This window comes from Falco cherrug, chromosome 10 (genome assembly GCF_023634085.1).
Source record: "Falco cherrug isolate bFalChe1 chromosome 10, bFalChe1.pri, whole genome shotgun sequence".
NCBI lineage: Eukaryota > Metazoa > Chordata > Aves > Falconiformes > Falconidae > Falco > Falco cherrug.
The window spans coordinates 32,902,781-32,922,210 of record NC_073706.1 but is presented as its reverse complement, the minus strand read 5'-3'; the positions used below and the strand labels follow the sequence as shown (position 1 = coordinate 32,922,210).

The 19,430-nt window shown below is 46.9% G+C and overlaps 2 protein-coding genes and 1 long non-coding RNA gene across 5 annotated transcripts in view; 1 reads left to right on the top strand and 2 right to left on the bottom strand.

Annotated features, from left to right (window-relative positions):
- Positions 1–5,019: 5,019 nt before the first annotated feature.
- MYOD1 (myogenic differentiation 1) lies at positions 5,020–8,773 on the bottom strand. Its single transcript, XM_005442764.3, has 3 exons — positions 8,033–8,773; positions 6,506–6,584; positions 5,020–5,878 (listed from the first exon to the last, which is right to left on the bottom strand). The coding sequence occupies exons 1-3, from the start codon at positions 8,591–8,593 to the stop codon at positions 5,625–5,627; spliced, it is 894 nt and encodes a 297-aa protein (XP_005442821.2). The 5' UTR covers positions 8,594–8,773; the 3' UTR covers positions 5,020–5,624.
- A 264-nt stretch (positions 8,774–9,037) lies between these two features.
- LOC129736982 (uncharacterized) overlaps positions 9,038–19,430 on the top strand; it is a 69,020-nt gene continuing 58,627 nt past the window's right edge. Inside the window, exons 1-6 of one of the 3 annotated variants that reach the window (XR_008734237.1) lie at positions 9,038–9,326; positions 12,046–12,141; positions 12,244–12,295; positions 14,370–14,438; positions 16,505–16,728; positions 17,928–18,026. This is a non-coding gene — a long non-coding RNA (uncharacterized LOC129736982). Of the gene's footprint in view, positions 9,327–12,045; positions 12,142–12,243; positions 12,296–14,369; positions 14,439–16,504; positions 16,729–17,927; positions 18,027–19,430 lie in introns of those variants that run through there. The other 2 variants (XR_008734236.1, XR_008734238.1) reach the window with 2 other exon arrangements.
- LOC102047476 (ferritin light chain-like) lies at positions 13,339–19,093 on the bottom strand. The gene is made up of 3 exons (XM_055722738.1): positions 18,824–19,093; positions 16,424–16,570; positions 13,339–15,132 (listed from the first exon to the last, which is right to left on the bottom strand). Exons 1-3 carry the CDS (start codon positions 19,004–19,006, stop codon positions 14,629–14,631), a joined length of 834 nt encoding a protein of 277 aa, XP_055578713.1. The 5' UTR covers positions 19,007–19,093; the 3' UTR covers positions 13,339–14,628.

The following is a 19,430-nucleotide window of genomic DNA, read 5'->3' as shown; positions in this document are numbered from 1 at the left end:
GAGGGCTCTGACTCCAGGCAAAAACCCAGCAGCACCCCAACCACGGTCACAACCTCCCTGCGTCTTCTGATTAAGTGGGTTATCATCTGTCAGAGTTTTTAATTTTTTTTTTTTATAAACAGTGGAAAGCTTCACTTAATCTATTGTATTTGCCTCCCTATTGATGTATGCGGGGTGATCATCGAGTCTTACATAAAAATGGCATGCTTGTCGATGTTGCTAAGGTGCACGTAGAGAATAAAAGTTATTGGCATTATAGAAAGGAAATGTGAGTTCAGTGCCATGCTGACCGTATTATCGGGGAAATCCCGAGGTTTTCTGTCGCCCTGTGGTTATAGGGTAGGTCACTTTTCACTATTCAACTTACAGCGTTAAGGCCTTTATTGAGAAATGCCTGTGCATGCGAAGGGTAGATTTCCGGGTCCACAGGGAAATTTTTGGGTTCCTTCTACTGGCCCATGTGGCTTTATGCCAGGCATGTTCCTAATTCCTGGTGGGACCTGGGTGGGAAAGTCACTACCTGGAGGCTCTTCAGTGTTAACACTAGCGACCATTCTCTCCCTCATTACTCCTGAAATCGAAGATACTGAAAGGAGAGCCATTGGTCTCCATTTATGACATTCCCAACTGTACGAAAAACCTTTTGATAAGGGAGCATGCTGCATAGATCAAGGAGAGAAAGTCATGAGCAACCGTTTTACTGGTAAACAAGTAATTTGAAAGGCCGACGGAGGGCAAGCTGAGAAGCATTAGTAAATTGCACTTAATGAGGTACTCGGGTACGCCTCACGAGATGATCTCTGGGACGTTTGGCGTGTGGGCCTGTTATCTCCATCCCACGCTCTCTCACACACACTGCATGCAGGGCATGTTGCCAAAGATTTGCACTCTGACTGTGGGAAGGCCATCTCACCTGCTGCTGGCGAAGCCGAGATTGCCACATGCAAGTTACGCAAAAGGACCTTCACACCATCTCCTGCTGCCACAGGTCCCGTCAGCCACACAGTTTAGAAATGCTGTAGACTTTCAGCATTATTACAGGGGTAGTTTCTGGTCTAGATTTTCAAGGTGAGGTGAGCAGTAAAGCCTGCCAGCTTGTTCAGTGCGGTTGTGCCCAGGGGATCGGCACATCCGAGGGTTTAGTGGTAGAAATGGGTCAGTGAGCAGAGCACAAGCAAAGGGGCACAGCAAGGACTTGGTCATGGCTTTGCGCTGCTGCAGGAACACTATCACAGACAGTATTACATGCACTGTAATTTATTTCTTTTTTTACTGTTCCTACTGAAGTTGGAAGTCTTGCCACTGATTTCAAGGAGCAGATTAATATTTTTTTAAACAAAAGGGAAATACTGATTTCTTCCCATTAACATTTGGGTGGTTTGAGGTACAAATGTTTGCTTGTCTGTTCAGTTTTGGATGTAGTTCTGAAGATGATAACACCATTTTTATGGATAAAATGAGCAGGTTTTGCCCTTTGCACAATTTGATCCTTTCAGATATCTCTGCGAAATACAAGCTATAAATGAAAACTGTTTTTCCTTCTGCATTCAGTGGGGTTTTGTAAGGTCTTTGTCTTGCTTTTTAAAAGAGCAGCATCTGGTGAAAAGCAACTGCCAGCTTACTATTTCTTTAATATTTTTGGATACAGGTGATAAAATATTTTGAAAGGAAAAAATATACCAGGAATAGTTCATATATTTCTTTTACCTAAAACTGAATTTTCAGTATGTGAAAAACTTCTGTAGCAGCTTCAATGATAATGTGGGGAACAGCGTATAGCATTGTTATTTTTAAACCCAGGAAGTTTATTGTGCTTTTTTGTTGTGGAATACTAAAAGCAGAAAAAGAATCTTTTTCATTCTCATATTTGCCAATAACCTGATGAAAATCAAAATCAAAGCTCTTAGCATATATAAGTGAGGTATAAATTTATTCCTCTTCACTTTTTCCATAGTAATAGTTCAGATAAGATAAACTAATAATACTGGTTTTGTCATGCAGCCCCAATAGGGATTTCTTAAGTTATTAAATCAAACATTCCTGAGACACGCACTTAGATTTATGTTCAGAGACACCTACTTTCCTGTTTGTAGCTGTATGACTTTCCCCTTGGAGGTGGCATTCCACAGGAAACATCAGACGATGCTGGTACCTTTGGAGGCAAGCTCCAAACCCACGTTCAGGCAGGCTCTGTGCCGTCCTGCAAGGCAGCTTGGCGAAAGGCACGGTCTGGTTTGCAGTCCCCCCCAGTTTCTCCTAGGCTCTGCACGTCAGTGCAGTCTGTGGGATTCAGATTTTTAAAATCAGACAGTATTTCTGTAGTTGCCCCCCATCCTGCAGAATATTGAACCGGAACCCATGTGTTCCAGTTATAAATAGCCTGATGATTCCAGGCTCCTGCTGTGTGTTTGTAGCCCGTGGTGGAGTGTTTCTGTAGACCAAGCTAGACTGCAGTTTGTCTTGTAGGATCAGCCCTAACCATGTAAATACATCTTCAGGAGCCCAATTTTAGAACCAAAGTCTGTAGATGTTGGATCAGTCTTGTATTCCTCAGCTCTGCTTACGTTCCCTGCCGCTGTCAAAACTATACCAGAGCTCTGAATCCAAATATTTGCAGCTTCGAAATACTTGCCTACAGGCTGGGATATCCTTCTGTCAGTAACATGCCCTTCTCTGGATGCACAGGGGAGTAGAGTAACTCCAGGCATTTGTTTCAAATATGTTACCTTACAAATAGGAAACAATTGGACAGGAAACACATTTTCCTCATTTAAGTTCAAAAATACATATAGCTGTAATCTAAAATGTGTATTTATCAGTGCTGATGCCCTTTAGCCTTACTCCAGTGGATTTTTCTCACTGACATCAAAGCAAAAAAGGTGGGCTCTGCATAGGAAATCTGTGAATATTTTTTCTTGTTCGTCCATCTATTTTGGGATGTGCTAAATGCTTGTTCCCTGTTGTAACATTAACATCAGTATGTGGAAACTTGGGTTGCTAAAATAAATTGGTGAAATGCAATATACATGACTTCACATGGAACTGCACGTACATTGTTGAGCACGAGCACGCCGTGTCCGCTCCGCCGTGCCAGTTTTACAGCCAGGTGTGCCCTATTGTGTCCCGCCAAGTGGGGTGCTGTAGCGAGGCAGGCACGAACTGGGTGCTGCCACTACGATAGTCTCTATAGTGCCTGAGCTGGCAAAATATTTCTTGGTTGCCGTTTATGTGACACAACAATGGAGACTTTTACCAGCCTCAGAGCATGGGGATGGCAAGGGCTACAGTATTTCACAAAAGCATCTTTTGCATTGCGGGCCTGACCGAGCATTTGCTGGAGGCAATGAAAATTTTATTTGTTGCTGTGTGAGGCATTGATTTGTCTCTCGCTAGTTTTTGTAAGTCAGTGATACAGGCTTCAAACTAACCTGGGGCATTTTTCTGACCTTAGTAAAGACCCTCCTGATTCATGCCAGTATGAATTAGCGCATTCTCAAGTTCATTGAATGTTTATTTTTAATGGAAAAATGAAAGGGGTAAGCTCGATCTTTACAGGCTGGACTGTTTTCTGCCCACAGGGATATCAATGGGAGACCCTTACAAAGCTGGACTGTAATGAAGGCGTTGAGGGGCCAGTACTGCCTCAGAGCCCCCTCTGGTCTGCCCGAGCCTGGCCTGCTCCACAGAGCGGTCCTGTGCCTTGACACGGATTTATCATCCACCGTGATCACAAGTGCACAGATGAGGAAGGAATCCCCACGGCTGCTACCTTCCCTGCCCTCTGGCTTTGGATAAAACAGCAAGCTCGGAGCTTCCCTCTGCCCCAGGAGGAAGGAGAAGCAAGTGCGTTGCTCTGCTCAACACAAGGCTGCTCACTCCTCTCCTCTCTGTGGAGCATTGATCTTCAAGGCCCTCGCAACTAAAGTGGGAGACATTCCCATGGAATTAGCTGTTCCTTCTTTCCTTTTCCTGCTTAAGAGGTAAGAGCCACACAAATTCCCTCTTTAATAGTCACCTAAGAGAAAATACAACTGATCTGTCATACAATTATTTAGAGCTAATGAGGATATCTAGGTTGAGGGGGTTTGTTTGGTTTGTTTCTTTTTTTTTTTTGACTGTGCTGTTTAAACAAAAGCCCTAAAACACAGGGATACAAGAAATGGGTTGTTTCACATTGGCTGTAGCTGCAGGGTATTCTTGTCCAAACATACAGAAATGCCCTGACTGTTACTTACCAATGACAACCTGCTCAGGGCTTTACCATTTTTCGGTTTCATGGCAAACTTACAAGGTTACACATATATACTGAATGAAACATAGCTCACTGGTTATTTTTAGAGAGGCTTTAAACAAGAAGTAAATCCCTGGAGTAGTGCTGCCAGAGATGCGTAAAGTTCAAATCCAAATTAAAGCTGCCTATCTTTGGCCTAAATTCCAACCTGAACTTGAGGAAAACTGTGATCTATACCTTGAACTTTATGACAAAAAATCCTTTGCGATTAGTTTCTAATACCTAAGAATATATAAACACAGTACAAACACTTGGAAATTAGAACTTGAATGAAAAATCTAAAGATTTGTCTGAGAATGTAGTACCTGGTCTTGTGCAACACCCTGGTATGCCTTTAAGTTTCGGTAGCTGCACTGGGATTTGGGGAGCCTAATTTATTGTGGTTCCTAGTTCTAATACATCTCTGTAAGGTGAAGTCCTATAATGTAATTGTAAACTTGGGGGGAAGAGAAACATGCTTATTTACCTTACAGATCTCTTCAATAATGAGCTGTGATGTGCAAGCCCTGGTTTAGAAATCACCAAGATATAATATGAAGAAAGTAGACCCCTTTTCAGCAACATATTTATGCAAAGTAGTTGAAAGTAGCACGGCTGAAGTATGTTCTTGATTTCTTTGCTGAATCAGAGCCTGTATCTTCTTCCTGCCAAGGCAGCGATCTTAACACCACTCCTAAATGCACTAGTAATTCTAGAAGCCCTAACGCAAGTCAAGATAACACCACAGATTTTATAAATAAGGGTCTTTATTTAGAATACTGTTGAAAACATTCTTGGCAACCACATCGTATAAATATATAAAGTTTGACACAACAAACCAAGCAATATTAAATATTTATTTTTTCCCTTTTTCATTGCTTTTAATTTTTGCGCTTTTTTTTTTATTTTCCTCTTTTCCCCCCCTTTTTTTGCAAAGCAACTCTTATTTACAATTATACAAAAAGTTTTATAAAAAATGGTCCACAACCTCATTTTGGCCAGAATAGGAGGAATAGGAAGGATCTGTCATGCTGCTACTGTTGCAGATTTCTATTCTCCTCTGCATTCAAGAGCCAGGTTCCTATTCCCCAAAGCCCAGATTAAACATTGGCCATTTCTTGGTATACAGTTTTATCTCTAGACATATTAAATAACTTTAGTTTAACAACCAATAAATAACTATGTGTATTTTGAAGTAATACAGGTTTGAAAAGTTACATATTTGAAGGAATTTTGAGTGATATTTTGAAACTGGAACAAGTCTTAAGAAGTCTTTCCAGTCTTAGAAGGCAGGTCTTGGAGCATGGCTGAATGGAGAAATTTGTTTCCAGTGCAGTCCAGCCCGGACCTGCCTTTATAGCACTTGGTAGATAGGGTTGCTGCTGCTGCTGTTATCCTGGGGAAGTGGGGTGCAGTTAGTGGGGGAAGGAATTTGGGCTCCACTATCACTCAGACTTGCTCCTTCTGGGGGGGAACAGGGACTCCCTTCAGCAACAGTTTCCACTGGAGGCAGTATAGGACATGTGGAGTTGTCTGTGGAAATCCTCTCTACAATGCTTGAAAGGCAATCGAGGCTGGAAACCACAGAACTCTTCCCATGCTTTGGATCTGCAAAACAGACAAAAAGGTGCTTAGTTTGTCCACCGGGTACTTAATGTCAGCAGGATGTGGTTCTTCCATAAAACCCTGGCGAGTGGCTGACAGTATGTCTGTGAGCATTGAAAGATTCAGAGGAAATGAATATTGGTGAAGGTCACCAGTTATCAGAAAACGGGGACGGTAACTGAAAAATGGAAGAGAGACCTAATCAAAGTATGCTACTTTTGGGGCAGGGTGGATCCAGGGCTTCATGTCAGTCCACAGAAAGGGAAGGGAAGATTTGCAATCAACTGGCGATTTCTCCAGTTTGGATCAACGATAGGCAGAGTTAGAAGAGTCTTCATGCAAGACACAGTTAAATGCTGGAAGTTAGTTGCAGGGAGGAATATATTTTTATCCAGATATTACATTTGCAACATAGGAAATGCAGTTATAACACATCCCCATATTTGCAAATGCATCTAGAGGAAATCCAATGTTCCTAGTAGCATCAACAGCACACTGGCTGAAAAGGCAGGTTCCCCTTTCAGCCCAGCTGGGGTCAGCTCAACTGGAGACAGAGAAAATGCGGGGAAGTCCGCTGCATTGACTGCCTCTGTCTCCACGTTTCACGCAGCCGTTCCAGCATATACTCACCATTCGGCGACTCTGTGTAGTAGCTGCTGTCATAGCTGTTTCTTCTGCGAGAGCTGCAAGGAGGCCCGCTGTACTCCATCTGGAAAGGAGAGCAATCTGAGTGAGGTCACTGGTTGGGGACTGCATTTACTGAAATCCCAGTAACTGTCCAATTTCCTATTTCAGTCCCTAGTCTGTGCCATCATTCCAGTCCTGGCTGAAATGCCATCAACTTGCCGTCTCTTTGAACAAGGCAGAACTTAACTTGGCTAGAAGGGGTTTCACCCCAGAATATTTTTATGTGGCACAGTTGTTCCAAAGGAAAACTACCATTGTTGTTGCAACGAATGCTGTAGCTTTACCAACGAGATGAGGCTTTCCAGCATTCCGATCAGATACTGCCCTACAAGTATCTTCAATTTTCAGTGGGGAGACCAAAAGGGGAACGAGCCTCTTCTTGATTGTCTACCTCTGTCCCTTTCCATTTCCTTTAGTTTCTCTTCCCATTTCCATTTTCTACAGAGAAAGCCCCCAAACACTGACCAATGTGTTTGTTTCCAATACCTTAATCTGCTGTGAAATTACTTTTTCTGACAAAAGAGAAAGGCTGTGTTTTGAGGAGTGATCATTGCTGTAAGTCTTCTCTCCAGTCTGCCAACTATCTCATAATCACAAATACTCAACTCAGTAATGATTATCCCCAACAGAGCATAGAAAACAAAAATAATGTCTTAAGGTGCTGTCAATATCCCATCCGTGACAGCTGTCCTGCACGCCAGTCACCACATCCCACCACCCGAGTCAGACCAGTCTGAGCCTATAGACCCTGTGAAAAGATGCAGCGATGAGACACCCTCCCTGGCACCCATCCTTCCACCCCCTGCCCCCCATAATGTACAAACAGGACTGAAAGCCTGGGGTCTCCTTCCTGTTGCTGGTAAATGTTTACAGAGGGAATGAATTGAGAGGAGAAATGGAAAACCTTTTTCTTAAGGATCAAGAAAACGACCCCCGTTGCTTAGACCCTCCTCCTGTTATCATGATGAATGGCAGAAAACAAAACTCAATCAGTTCCCCTGTAACTACAATGACCAAGGGGGACCTTCCTCTCTGCTGTCCTTAGAGGATGCAAAGGTAACTGTATAGCAAAAGATGGGAACAAAGGTGCCCCAGGAGCTATGGCAGCAGAGGCAGGGCTCAGACCTCACCATGCTCCCAGGTACCCATCCCAGGCAGCTTCCCAAGGTGATCCCCCAGCAGCTCTCCCCTGGCTCCCCAAGGACACAGGGGGACCTGCCTAACTTCTCATCCCAAGGCAAAAAAAAAAAAAAAAAAGTGTGTAAGAGATTTTTCCTCTTTCCCATAGATCCTGGCATGTGGGGACCCGACCTCCGTTTGCTGCTAGAGCTCATGGCACAAGAAAAGACTGTCTTCTGCCTGGGGAGCTATGGAAGGCGGCTGCTATGGGAAAGGTTTGGACCTGCACAGGTTTGGACCGACAGCGTCCGGGGCACCTCAGTGGCAGGACGTCCTCCCTGGGGCACTCACCATGCCATCGGAGCAGTTGGAGCGGGGGCTGGAAGCATCCGATTCCCCACTGTAGTGCTCCAGCACCGGGTAATAAGCATCCTCCTGCTCCCGCAGCAGTGCCTGCAGGCTCTCAATGTAGCGGATGGCGTTGCGCAGGATCTCCACCTTGGGCAGGCGCTGGTTGGGGTTGGTGGAGGTGCAGCGCTTGAGGGTCTCGAAGGCCTCGTTGACCTTGCTGAGCCGCCGCCGCTCCCTCATGGTGGCAGCCTTGCGGCGGTCGGCGTTGGTGGTCTTCCTCTTGCAAGCCTTGCAGGCCCAGAGCAGGCAGCGGCCGGCCTGGTGGTGCCCGCTGGGCGCACGGATGTGCTCCTCCTCGTGCGGGTGCCCGTGGTGGTGCCCGTGGTGGTGCGGGTGCTCCTCGGGCTTCAGCAGCCCCCCCACGTGCACCAGCCGTGGGTCCAGGTCCTCGAAGAAGTGCATGTCCGACGTGTTGAAGCACGGGTCATCGTAGAAGTCATCGGCGGCCGTGAAAGAGCAGAGGGAGCCCTCCGTCATCTCCATGGGGCCCAGTAAGTCCATGGGGGCGGATGTGGCGGCTGGGCCGGAGGGGACGAGTGTGGGTGCGGGGGCTGAAGAGTGGGGGGCTTCGCTCGGGCTGTTGAGCGGCTGCTGCCCGCCCGGTGGGTGCGCGGAGCCGGGACCCTCGCAGCCGCTCCCAGGCGAGGCCACCAGCGCTGGCTGCAGCCGCCACCGACGCCCTCGCCAGCCGCGACGGTCCGGGAGCGCCGCTCGAGGCCGTATTTATGCCGGAGCCCCCCCAGCGCGGCGGGCCGGGCCGGGGCGGGGCGGGCAGGGGCCGCGGCCGCCCGAGCCCCCGGAGCGGGGGGGGGGGCGCGGTGTCCCACGGGCGCGGGGCGCCGTCGGGGCGCGGCGGCGGGCGCCGGGGCTGGTGCAGAGCGAGCGGCAGCCGCTGCCGGCGCTCGGCTCCATGGTGGTCGTCTGGTAGTTTGGGGTTTTTTTTCCTTTTTTTTTTTTTTCCGCTTTAAGCAGCCCGCGCTGCCCGGCCAGTCAGCGAATGCAATGCTCCCCGGCGCCCCAGGTGCCGGCAGCCGCCGCCCGCCTGCCCCGGGGCCAGCGCTGCCGCCCGCTCTGCCCGCACCCGCGGCGGGGCCGCGCTCCCGCCCGGCGGCGTGAGGCGCTTGGCAGCGCGTCCAGGGCAGCGGCGCGGCGGGCTGTGCCCGGGGAGGAAACCCCCAGCCCCGGGACGGGTTTCTCCGCGCCGGCCGCGGCCGTGCGGCTCTGCGGCCACAGGGTAACTACCGCGGGGGCGTTCGTGAGGGGGACGGTGCGGGCGGCACCTCAGGGCGGCGGCGAGGCGCTGTGGGCTGCGGGTGCGAGGGGACCAGCGGGACGCAAAGGCCGAGGCCGGCGGCGGCCGCGCTCAAAATGGCGGCCGCCGGGTGGCGCTGCGCTCGGCGGGAGGCGGCGGCGTGACATGGCGGCCTCTGGGGGGGGGGTATCGTCCCGCCGCCCGGGCCCGCGCTTCCCGCCGCTGCCGCCGGGTCTGTGGGACGAGGAGCTGAGGGAGGGAGCGGGCCCGGCCAGGAGAGCCGTGCCTCTGCAGCCGGCTGCTCTCCCCGGGGAAAAACACCTGCCAGCAGAAAAAGGGCGTGTGTGTGTCCGGGGCCCGCTGAAGTGCGGCGGCCTTCACCCCTCCCCGCCCCAGGAATTCGGGCGTCCCTGCCCACGGCTGACCCAGGTGCAGTTCAGAGATGCGTGCCGAGGAGGGGTAATGTTCAGGAAGACTCAGGCGCGGTTATTGAAAGTATTTGACCTCAGAGCAAAAAGCAGTTTGGCGGGAGGGTGAGGCCTGGCGCGCTGAGGTGCCCAGCTAGCGCCCGAGCAAGCTGCAGCCGCGTCTGTCCCGGCAAGTGCCTGATTGCCCGGTGGGGCACGCGGTAATGGTTTAGTCGCGACTTACTGGAGGAGAGCTGAGGCCCGAGCTAAAGCTGTCACATCAGCAAATGGCTTTTCATATGAGCCCCGACATAGGAGTAAGGTTCCTCTTTCAACTCAACCCGCTGTCTGCCTTTGTTCTGGATTCTTCTGGTGTTTGTTGTTTTGGAATGTGCTGGAACCTGGTGAAGCAGCGTTTGCTGCACGTGCTGTTGCACTGCAGCTGGGCTGCTCGCACAGCGAAGGAGTTATTTCAGGTAACTAGCAGTGGCAGAGTTTGCACCTTGGAGAAATGGGATGGGGTTTTGGTGATGCCTCTCAAGGGTGCTGGAGTTTTTACTCTGTGGAATATAATTTGAGATGAGAAATTAGTTTCTTTTTCTGATGCGGAAGCGCTTCAGCAATTCAACTGTGTGATTTCATTGATTTTGTGATTAAATTAGTTACGGGTATTTTTAATGTACTGTGAGCTAAAATTAATCTCCATTCTGCAATTATAAATGTTGGTGAAATTTCAAATCATTCCAAATCAAAGGCAGAGCTCCGTCTTCAGTGCAGCAAAGGGCAGACTGAGAGACTCTGGAAAGGTAAAAACCATCCATCAGTGATCCAGTCCCTGTGCCTATGTCTTCTCAGAGGGGCTATCATGACAGGGCCTTCTTTTGTTATGTGATCTGTTTTTTGCAAAAATTCCTAAGCTGCAGTCCCCGTTTTCTACTTGCTTAAATGTCTTTGAGTACAGACAAAGATAAGAACTGTTAGTCATGTTCTGTCATTATACCCAGATTTTTTATGTAAAGAAAAAGGTATGTGTACTGGACTCTGTATTTGTTCTTTCACTGTATCCAGTGCTGAAAAGCGGTATGACCCAAGGAGATCAGCTATTGACCACCTTTACCCATTTAGAAGTGATCTCCCAGCTGTTCCTGAGAGGCAGAGGAGCAAACTTGTAGAAACACTTCACTGTTATTACAGAGGTTCTTTGATCCAGAAGTAATGAACATATATATGTATATATTTAATCTTTATTGAGCAGTTAAAAAAGTAAAAATAATTTGTATTCAAAATAGCACTAGGTATACAATAATGCATAGTAAGTATAAGTGAGAAATAGTTGTATGCTCTAACAACTGAACATGTAAAATTGGAATATCAAGGTTTGGTGCTGGCTGTGTGACCCACTCACGACACTTAAACTCTTTCACAGATTATTGGTTTAATTTGTGGAAAAGGTAATTTCATCTAATATTTAGTCAGTGTTGTAGTGTATTCTGCCACTGCGTGTTTCTAAGCTATGTTTGATTCCAGGAAAAGGCATTCTGGGAGTTGCGCGTATGGTCGTTACCTTGGGCAAAGTGGTAACAAGTGGTGAGACTTGAACAGGCAATACAAGGAGGCTGGCAGTAATTGCCCATGAATGTGCTTGAGTGCATGAATTCACCTAAGTGAAAAAGTCAGAAGGCGGCTGTGACCAGATCGTGAATTCTGCTCAGAGTGGTCTTCCAGTGAAGGTGCCCTTGAGGACTCCTTCCGTGCTGCTGCCACCAGAACACTCACTTTCCAGTATTACTGCCAAAGATGGGCTTGTCCAGGAAGATGTTGCCTTGTATTGCCTGGGGCCTGAAAAAAGTCCTTGCAAAGAACAAATTTTGAGGTGCCCTTCTCAGTTTTGAGTGGCCACAGTGGAGAGGATGAAGGACAGCGTGATCTGCCCCTAAAGACTTAAGTGAATTCCTCACTCTGAGAGTAGGCAACCATAGATAGTGCTTATGGCAAGCATTTAGAAGTATGCCATTGTTAATACCTGTTTGGAAGCCTCTGTGGCTGTAACTCATAATTTCAGTAAGGATTAGGTCTCTCCAGAGCTTCCAGTTTGGATGCTGCGTTTAGGGTACTGGTGCTGCTATAGCTATTCAGAGCTGCCCCAGATTGTGTGTTTGGATGGTCTGGGCATTGCTTTGACAGTGCAGATACGTAGTGTGTGTATGAACAAGCATTTAGCAGAGAATTTGTAGTTTCTGTAAGTGGTGTTGCCCTTATACCTGTTGCACAGTCATCCTTCATCTTTTTTTCAGGGTGCAATTGAAAAGGAAGCTGGGAAGGCAGAGGCAGATAGATTGTAGTTCTACGCTGAGAAGCATGGACAGACTCATCCTGTACACAATAGACAGGTATTGTTAACAAACCTTGTGTGCCCTCTCAGCAGAAGCAGCGTGTGGACAAGAAGAGCTTGTTATCTGCAGTAACTGATTGATTTCTCTTCTCTTTTTCAGCGGATAGAGACTGGGAAAATAGTGGTGATGGTGAAATAGTGAAAAACTGATGGTGAGTTTATCTCAGATTAACAGAATTGTCTCTTCAGGCCCAGAATGTGTTTTAGAGAAGGGAGAGAGAAAGATCTAAAATCTGAGAATGCGTGAATACATTTGGCTAGAAAGATGACTAAGAGAAGAGTCTGAGAAACACGCATGGCAGTATTTCAGAGAAAAAGAAAAGGCAAGTACGCCTTGCTTTGAGAAACTTAAATGTTGGGTTCTTTGTTATGGTGGAATTCATTTAGGGTAAAAAGACTCTCTTAAGTGCTGGAAACCATGGAGGAGGCTGTACCTACATTTCAGAAGGTCACCAACTCTTATTAAAGGAGACTTTTAGAAGTAGGTCAGACATTACTAGTAGTACTTGAAGTACTTTATACGGCACTAGTCCATAATTCAGTTAGTAGCGTTGCGCTGTTTGTACTTAGTGAGCTATATTTTAATATGGAGAGGGATGGATTCCATTGGTCTTATTCATGTTGAGTTGCAGTCAGTGGAACTAATTGTTGAATAAGGTATGCTCAGCATGAGAATGGGTGATGGAATCTAGCCCAGATGGAAATATCTTTTAAACTACTGCTGTAGTAGAGGGCAGCCATCTCAACAGAGGCAAATCTAGTGTGTTGCTAGAAGCGCTTCAAGCTATTCTTGGGGCATGTTGCAGTATTTTTACAGATGAATACAGGGGTTGTTCTAATGTGATACCCCACACCCCCCCCAAGGTTGAATCACAGAAAGATTGGGAAGGAATCTGCATTGTAATTGTCTCTCCTGTGTTACAACACCCACAAAGTAGCTGGGCTAACACAGTTTTGCAGAAATCACTACTTAACTGCAGCTGTGTGTATAAATCAGTTTACTGAAAATCTTCTGTTGTGCAGTGTTCTTAATGCCATTTTCTGACATTTTCAATCTGTGGTCTACTCTTGAATCTTGTGCAGCTTTCTTAGTAGTAAAGTACTGGTGCAGTTTTGCACCTATATGCAGAAATCTCCTGGAGAAGAATACTAGCATGCCTAGTGATAAATTGAGGAATACAATGTAGATGCAAAGTACTGTTTTTAACATTGAACTGAATTTATTTTCAAGCATTAATAGGAGTACTGCTTACAGTATTACATGGAGGCATGAGATAGTCTTTCAATGAAGCACAGATAAAAGATACTGCATGTAATAGCAAAACCACCTAGCTGCAGGCTAGCCAGTTGCTCTTCTTAGGTGACCTTGGTTGCCAGTGTACAGAAAGAGAGGCAGTCCTGTAGGAGATGCATGGAAGGAATGTAGACACCTCTCACCTTTAACCAAGGTGGCTAAATTGAACAGCTTAGGTATGATGATAGCCCCCCTAACTGAACACTGCAAAACTAACAAGTGGCCACTTTCTATGATGCAATTCTAGTTAAGTGTGCTGCATTTTCGGTATTTTTATTCCTCTACGGAGGACCAAGATAGGGTATACAAGAAACAGTAGTAGTACCATAGTAGTACCATAATTTAGCTAGCTGAAATAGGGGTCTGTATAGCAATTTAAGCAACCATCCTATGTTTTCTGGACAGAGCCCTAGAGCTAGTGTCTTCAGTGACACTTGCAAAATACAAGAACCTGTGAAGATCACATTTAATGAGAACCCCAAATTTCTCTCTCAACTGCTTTCTGAGGATGACAAAAGCCAAATGGGCAAATAACTGTAGAGAAAACCAGCACATTGTCTTATTCCCACTGTTGAGGAAATGTTTGCATCCTTCATCGTGGAGAAGTGTACCACTAGAAATAGCTGGATGCTAAGTAAATTAGACTACTTATTTAAATTGCTACTATGATAGAAATAACAGAAGAAAACTTTGTTTTAAAGCAAGTATTTTTAAAAATTTCATTATGTTAGTATACTTGTTAGTAATGTAAAATATCTGTTGGTAATATAAAAACATTTAATAATATAAAACTAAATCTTTGAATTTTCTGCTGCATAAACATTTCCTTGTACTAAAGTTGCATTTTGGTTGGTTTTTTTTTTAAAAATAAAAGTTATATATACTGTTAAAAATAATTTGCACTAACTAATCCTATTAATCCTTTAAAACAGAGCCTTAAAAGCTTTTGGCTTCTATGAAGAATTGCATAGATGAAAGTGCAACTAATGACAACAGCCTAGGTAACTAGCCACCTTGCTATCATTTAAACAAATTAATGTTATGGGCTGGATTTTGAGCTGCGACTCTGTCACAGAGACAGGGTGTAAAGCAGGAGGAGCAATACAGCATAACTTCTGAGCTCTGGTCCCAAGTCCACCCTCCATACAGGTCTGCCTTGGGAGATGCTCTGTAGCTGCAACAGCCACAGCATTAAGGGCCCTCCCTGCCCTGCTTCACTTTTGCTCCTGTGCCATGGTTACACTGCGGCAGCATGGTGGTGCAGTGTATGGTTGCATATATTGGCCCTATGCTGTTTCTGTGCTGGGAAGATTCTCTCTGGGCTCGCTTCAGACCCTCTGCAGCTCCGGTACACTGCTGGAGAGGTGGGCAGGGGCTGCAGTGCTGACTGTAATCTGGCTCTATGCCTGTTCTGAACTCTTTCTGCAACCGGTCCATAAAGTAATCCCCAAGACTATTTCTGCCATCTTGGGAACAGTCAAGCCTGCGAGCATTGGTCAGCAGATCTCCCATCAGCTTGATCTTCTGGATTTTGGGCCCGATAAATTGTTTCTTGATAGTGTTTGCACTATGAGGATCTGCATTTTCAATACTCAGGGCATAAAGCTCTTCAAAGTATCTTGTCATTGTTTTCCACTGTACCATTGCTGTTTCCAGGGCTTTCATCAAACCGACTGCATACTCACAGTTTGGTTTCTAAAAACAAGAAGACAGAATTACGTTCATTCAGAAGAACAGCTCATCTTACTGTATTCATTGAGGGTTCCCTGCAATTTACCTGGTGCTCTAAACAGGATGTGCTAGGATTTTGGAACAGCTCCTCTAGTTTGGAGCATCTGTTGTTTTCTTGCAGAGGTAGATGGCTGTAAACATACAGAAGTGGCAGAACTTTTGTTCTGTGACCAAGTACTTTTTCAAGAAACAGAGACTTAGATAGCAGCAGCTATGCCTGAAAAGTCCAGGAAACCTTAACACAGAATCGTAGAATGGTTTGGGTTGGAAGGGACCTTAAAGATCCTCTAGTTCTAATGGGCAGGGACACCTCCCACTAGACCAGGCTGCCCCGAGCCCCATCCAGCCTGGCCTTGAACACTGTCAGGGAGGGAGCATCATGTTCCAGTGTCTCACTACCCTCACAGTAAAGAATTTCTTCCTAATATCTAATCTAAATCTATCCTCTTTCAGCTTAAAACAGTTATCCCTCGTCCTATCACTGCACTCCATGATAAAAAGTCCCTCCCCATCTTTCCTATAGGCCCCCTTTAAGTACTGTAAGGCCACTGTAAGGTCTTTGCCAATTCAAACTGAGTATTTTAGAAAGTTTTTCAAAATGGCCTTTTTATTTTTACTTTCTACAGCTTAACAACTACTATGATAGTTTGGCCTATTTACAGAATACTAATTTGGTAGAGGAGAATCTGCCCTCCTTGGTCTTTAACAAATGAGGTAGGTTGATTTTTCCCCCTCCGATAACTCTGAGTTATTTCTTTGTATCTGTGCAAGCCTGAGTCAGATGTTTAGTTCTAATTCAGCCTTCAGCTGTGCTCCAGTAGGTCAACTACTACCCCAAGCTGGATGTTTCTCCTGCTTCCTTCCTCACAACCTTTCTTAGCTGCTCATGGCTTCTACGCTTCTATTTAGTTTCAGTGTGAAGAGACAAGTGGGCTGTTTCAACACAGTGCAAGGAGTCTCATAATCCGTTACAGCACACTGGAAACAGCAGTCTCCAGCTGAGCAAAAGAAAAAGGGCACCACTGCTCATATTCTTGTGGGCTAGAAAGCAACCACGTAGAGTTAGGACTGTATGCCTGACAGTGTCTAGGCGTCACGATTGAGAACAAAACCACGTACCCTACTATGACAGGGAAATTATATCTGGAAATCTAATAGTGGATGAATGCACAGATTTGAAGTAGCAACAACATAATGCAAGAGGAGTAATTGCTACGGATTGCAACTGCTTGAAAGCTTGTTGTATATTACTCACCTGGATGGTTTTAGAACAGTAATGGCCTCCTCTGTCTTGCTGATACTTCATCAAAGCTTCTGCAGCTTTTCTCTCTTCCAGAGCTTGATGTAAGAAGAACTTTGATACATTTGGTAGAGCCACGTGCGACTGATCGAAATTTTCACCCTAAGCACACAAAACACAAGTGTTAAGATTTGCTGGAGATGGAACCCACTTGTGGCAGAACATGGCTTTATCAGAACTCAGGAGACCCTTCTAATGGAAGCTGCTCTACCAGCACAATCACTTCGCAGACCTTAATCCAAATTTCTGCAATAAATGGAGTAAGTAGCTATGGTCTTAAATTAAATACCTCTGTCTCTATCCAACCAGTAGAACTCCATCTGTCCTTTGATACTGGATAGGTAACTGTAGTACTGATGTTTTCTCTCAGTAGCAGAGACAGATCCTCAGAATATTTTGAGTGGCTGGGGTTTGTGTGTATTTTCATTGTTGTGTGGCGTTTTTGTTCAGGTTTTTTGTTTGTTTTGTTCTTTAAATGTAGTCGCAGTACAGGGAACCTTAAGATTTATCCCTTCAGGTCAGCATTCCAGTGAAACGATGCTTTCAAAGGTATGAGAAAAGATGAGGCAAATACCAAAAAGAGAACAAGCACAACTTTGCATCTACTTATCAGATTCTTTATGGATAATGTTATTCCAAAATAAAGAATACTGCTACTGATCTATACTGTATATACCTTTAAAATTGTATTTAGCTCATGCCTAGGAACACTTAAGTGTTAGGACCCTAAACCCACTGCAGGCCTTGTTCTGTTCTGTATGAGAAAGTAACAACTTCAGCCACTGCAATATTTAACTGTGCTAATGGATCTATCAGCTCTTACATTAGAAGAATTTTATCCATAGTGTTGCTATCCCATAAAGAGTGTATTAGAGGCAGGCAGCAAAGGAAAGCCACCAGGTTATACTAGTTTCAACACAAGCTCGGCACAGCTCCGATGTTGAGGAGAACGAGAGGCCGGCAGCAGGTGGGAAGATGCCAGGAATCACACTGCGGGAGCTACAGCATCTTGATCTGCTCTTTCCCTAAACACATATATGCGGTGTAGCACAGCTCTTGTCTCTCAGGCATACTCCGGATCAGAGTACTGCATGTCAGGCTGTTGGCTTGTAGTCTGCTCAGCTGGGTGAGGAACTAGCCCGTGTATTTTTAAAGTTTTTGTGCTTCTTACTGTCTTCCCCACTTTAACCTATTACCGTGCTTAAATATGAAATACTTGTATTTCATCTGTGTTGCTCTGTTTAGAAAAAACACAGAGAAGTTATATACACAATACACGTTTATGTTTTTGTCTTATATTTATGGCTATCTGGGATATCCCAAACCTGTGACACATACCCACGCGTGACCATCAACTATTCAAGAGAAAGTACGTACTGGAATGTTTTATTGAAAACATTCACTGCGGTATTTGCATAATCCTTTTCCTGAAGTTATTAATTCATGTTTCTGTTGACAGAAGAGTCAAGATTCTGCGTTTTATAACCAGTTCCTCAGTGCAAGTATGCTGCATGACTTCAAGTAGAGCACTAGTTACCACACCTGCTCAACTGTTAAGGTAAATCTTTTCCATCAGTCACTGTTCAAGATGTTCACATTTCTAGGTTTGCTGTATGCACAGTCAATTTCTAATTGAGCTTTCTCCATCCCGCCTAGCTGCCAGTCACTAGTATCATTTTAAGCCACACGATTAACAAGTAGAGGTTTTACTGCATACTTAAATTTTTATTGGACTAATACTTGACACCAAGCTCGACCAAAAGATCTTTGGGGATTTATTGAATATAGTTTGTGGTGCTTCTCAGTGGATGCTTGGCATCAGAAGGGATGGCATGGATGATTTCTTGATTTTAATGGCTTTGTTAAAATATATGTTGCCTTAATATTTGATATGTAGCCAGACACTATGTTACACATATCATGATACACGTTACACAGTATCAGAGAGTTTTTTTAGTTCATGTCTAACGTTGCTGCCTGCGGAGCAAAAAACCTGAGGCAACAGCGATGTTCACAAGCTCCCTTCACCATTTAACCACACACGACTATTTTACATACGGAGTTTGGGAAAAAACCACGGAGGAGTTACAGCGCGGAGCCTTTGCTGCGCCTGCCCCTCTGCCCACAGGCATCACTCCCCGCGGGAATCGCCCCAGACGCCCGAGTTCCCGACGCACCGCCCGCTCATCCCGCACCTCCGTCCCTGCTTTTCCAGCCACGCCGGGGCGTGGGGCGGCAGCAGCCCGCCGGGAGCCCGGACGCCCCGCCACCCCGCCGCCCGCCCGGGCAGGGCGAGGGGACACCCGGCCGGGCGCTCGGCCGCCTGCCCGCCCGCCGCCGGTGCGGGTGCCTTACCAGCGCCTGCAGGCTGTAGGCGAGCTCCAGCAGCGCGCCCGTGACCCCGCAGAGGCCTTCCTCCACGGCGGGCGGGAAGCTCTGCCGCAGGCGGCTGCCGGGCAGCGGGCGGTGCGCCGGGCAGGCGGGCAGCGTGACGCGGGGCCGCTTGGAGCGCGGCTCGGCCATGGCGGGGGCCGCCATGGGGCAGCGGGGCCGCCCCGCCGCGCCGCCTGATATAGGCCGGGCACCTGCGGCGCACCTCGCCGCGCCCGGCCGCGCCGCCCTCGGCCCGCCTCCCCGCGGGGCCTGCGGGCGGGGGGAGCGGCGGGGGCCCGCCATGCGGCCGTGCGCCTGGGCGGGCGGTGGGCTGAGCCGCCGAGGCGCTGCGTTTCTGCGGCTTCTGTGAGGGAGGGTCGCCAGGGTGGGCCACGCATGGATAGCTCCTGATAGCGAGCCGCGAACGAAGGGCAGCGGGGCCGGGGGCGCGGGTGGGGCTGGCGGCCCTGGGGAGGGGGCGATCTGGGGGAACACCCGGGGAACTTGGCCGTGTGTCTGCACATGCCTTGGCCACGCGGTGAAGGCTTTATCTTTTCCGATTTGGCACTAGAAATGTTTCTGTCAAACT

What these genes read in the sequence shown, in the direction of transcription:
- MYOD1 (XM_005442764.3), bottom strand. Translation starts at nt 8,593, where the DNA reads ATGGACTTACTGGGCCCCATGGAGATGACGGAGGGCTCCCTCTGCTCT. An exon ending in CCAACTGCTCCGATGGCATG is followed by an intron (nt 6,585 to 8,032) that starts GTGAGTGCCCCA and finishes TCTCCTTTCCAG; the next exon opens with ATGGAGTACAGCGGGCCTCC. An exon ending in CTACACAGAGTCGCCGAATG is followed by an intron (nt 5,879 to 6,505) that starts GTGAGTATATGC and finishes TCTGTTTTGCAG; the next exon opens with ATCCAAAGCATGGGAAGAGT.
- LOC102047476 (XM_055722738.1), bottom strand. Translation starts at nt 19,006, where the DNA reads ATGGCGGCCCCCGCCATGGCCGAGCCGCGCTCCAAGCGGCCCCGCGTC. An exon ending in CCTACAGCCTGCAGGCGCTG is followed by an intron (nt 16,571 to 18,823) that starts GTAAGGCACCCG and finishes TTGTGTGCTTAG; the next exon opens with GGTGAAAATTTCGATCAGTC. An exon ending in ACTGTTCTAAAACCATCCAG is followed by an intron (nt 15,133 to 16,423) that starts GTGAGTAATATA and finishes TCTTGTTTTTAG; the next exon opens with AAACCAAACTGTGAGTATGC.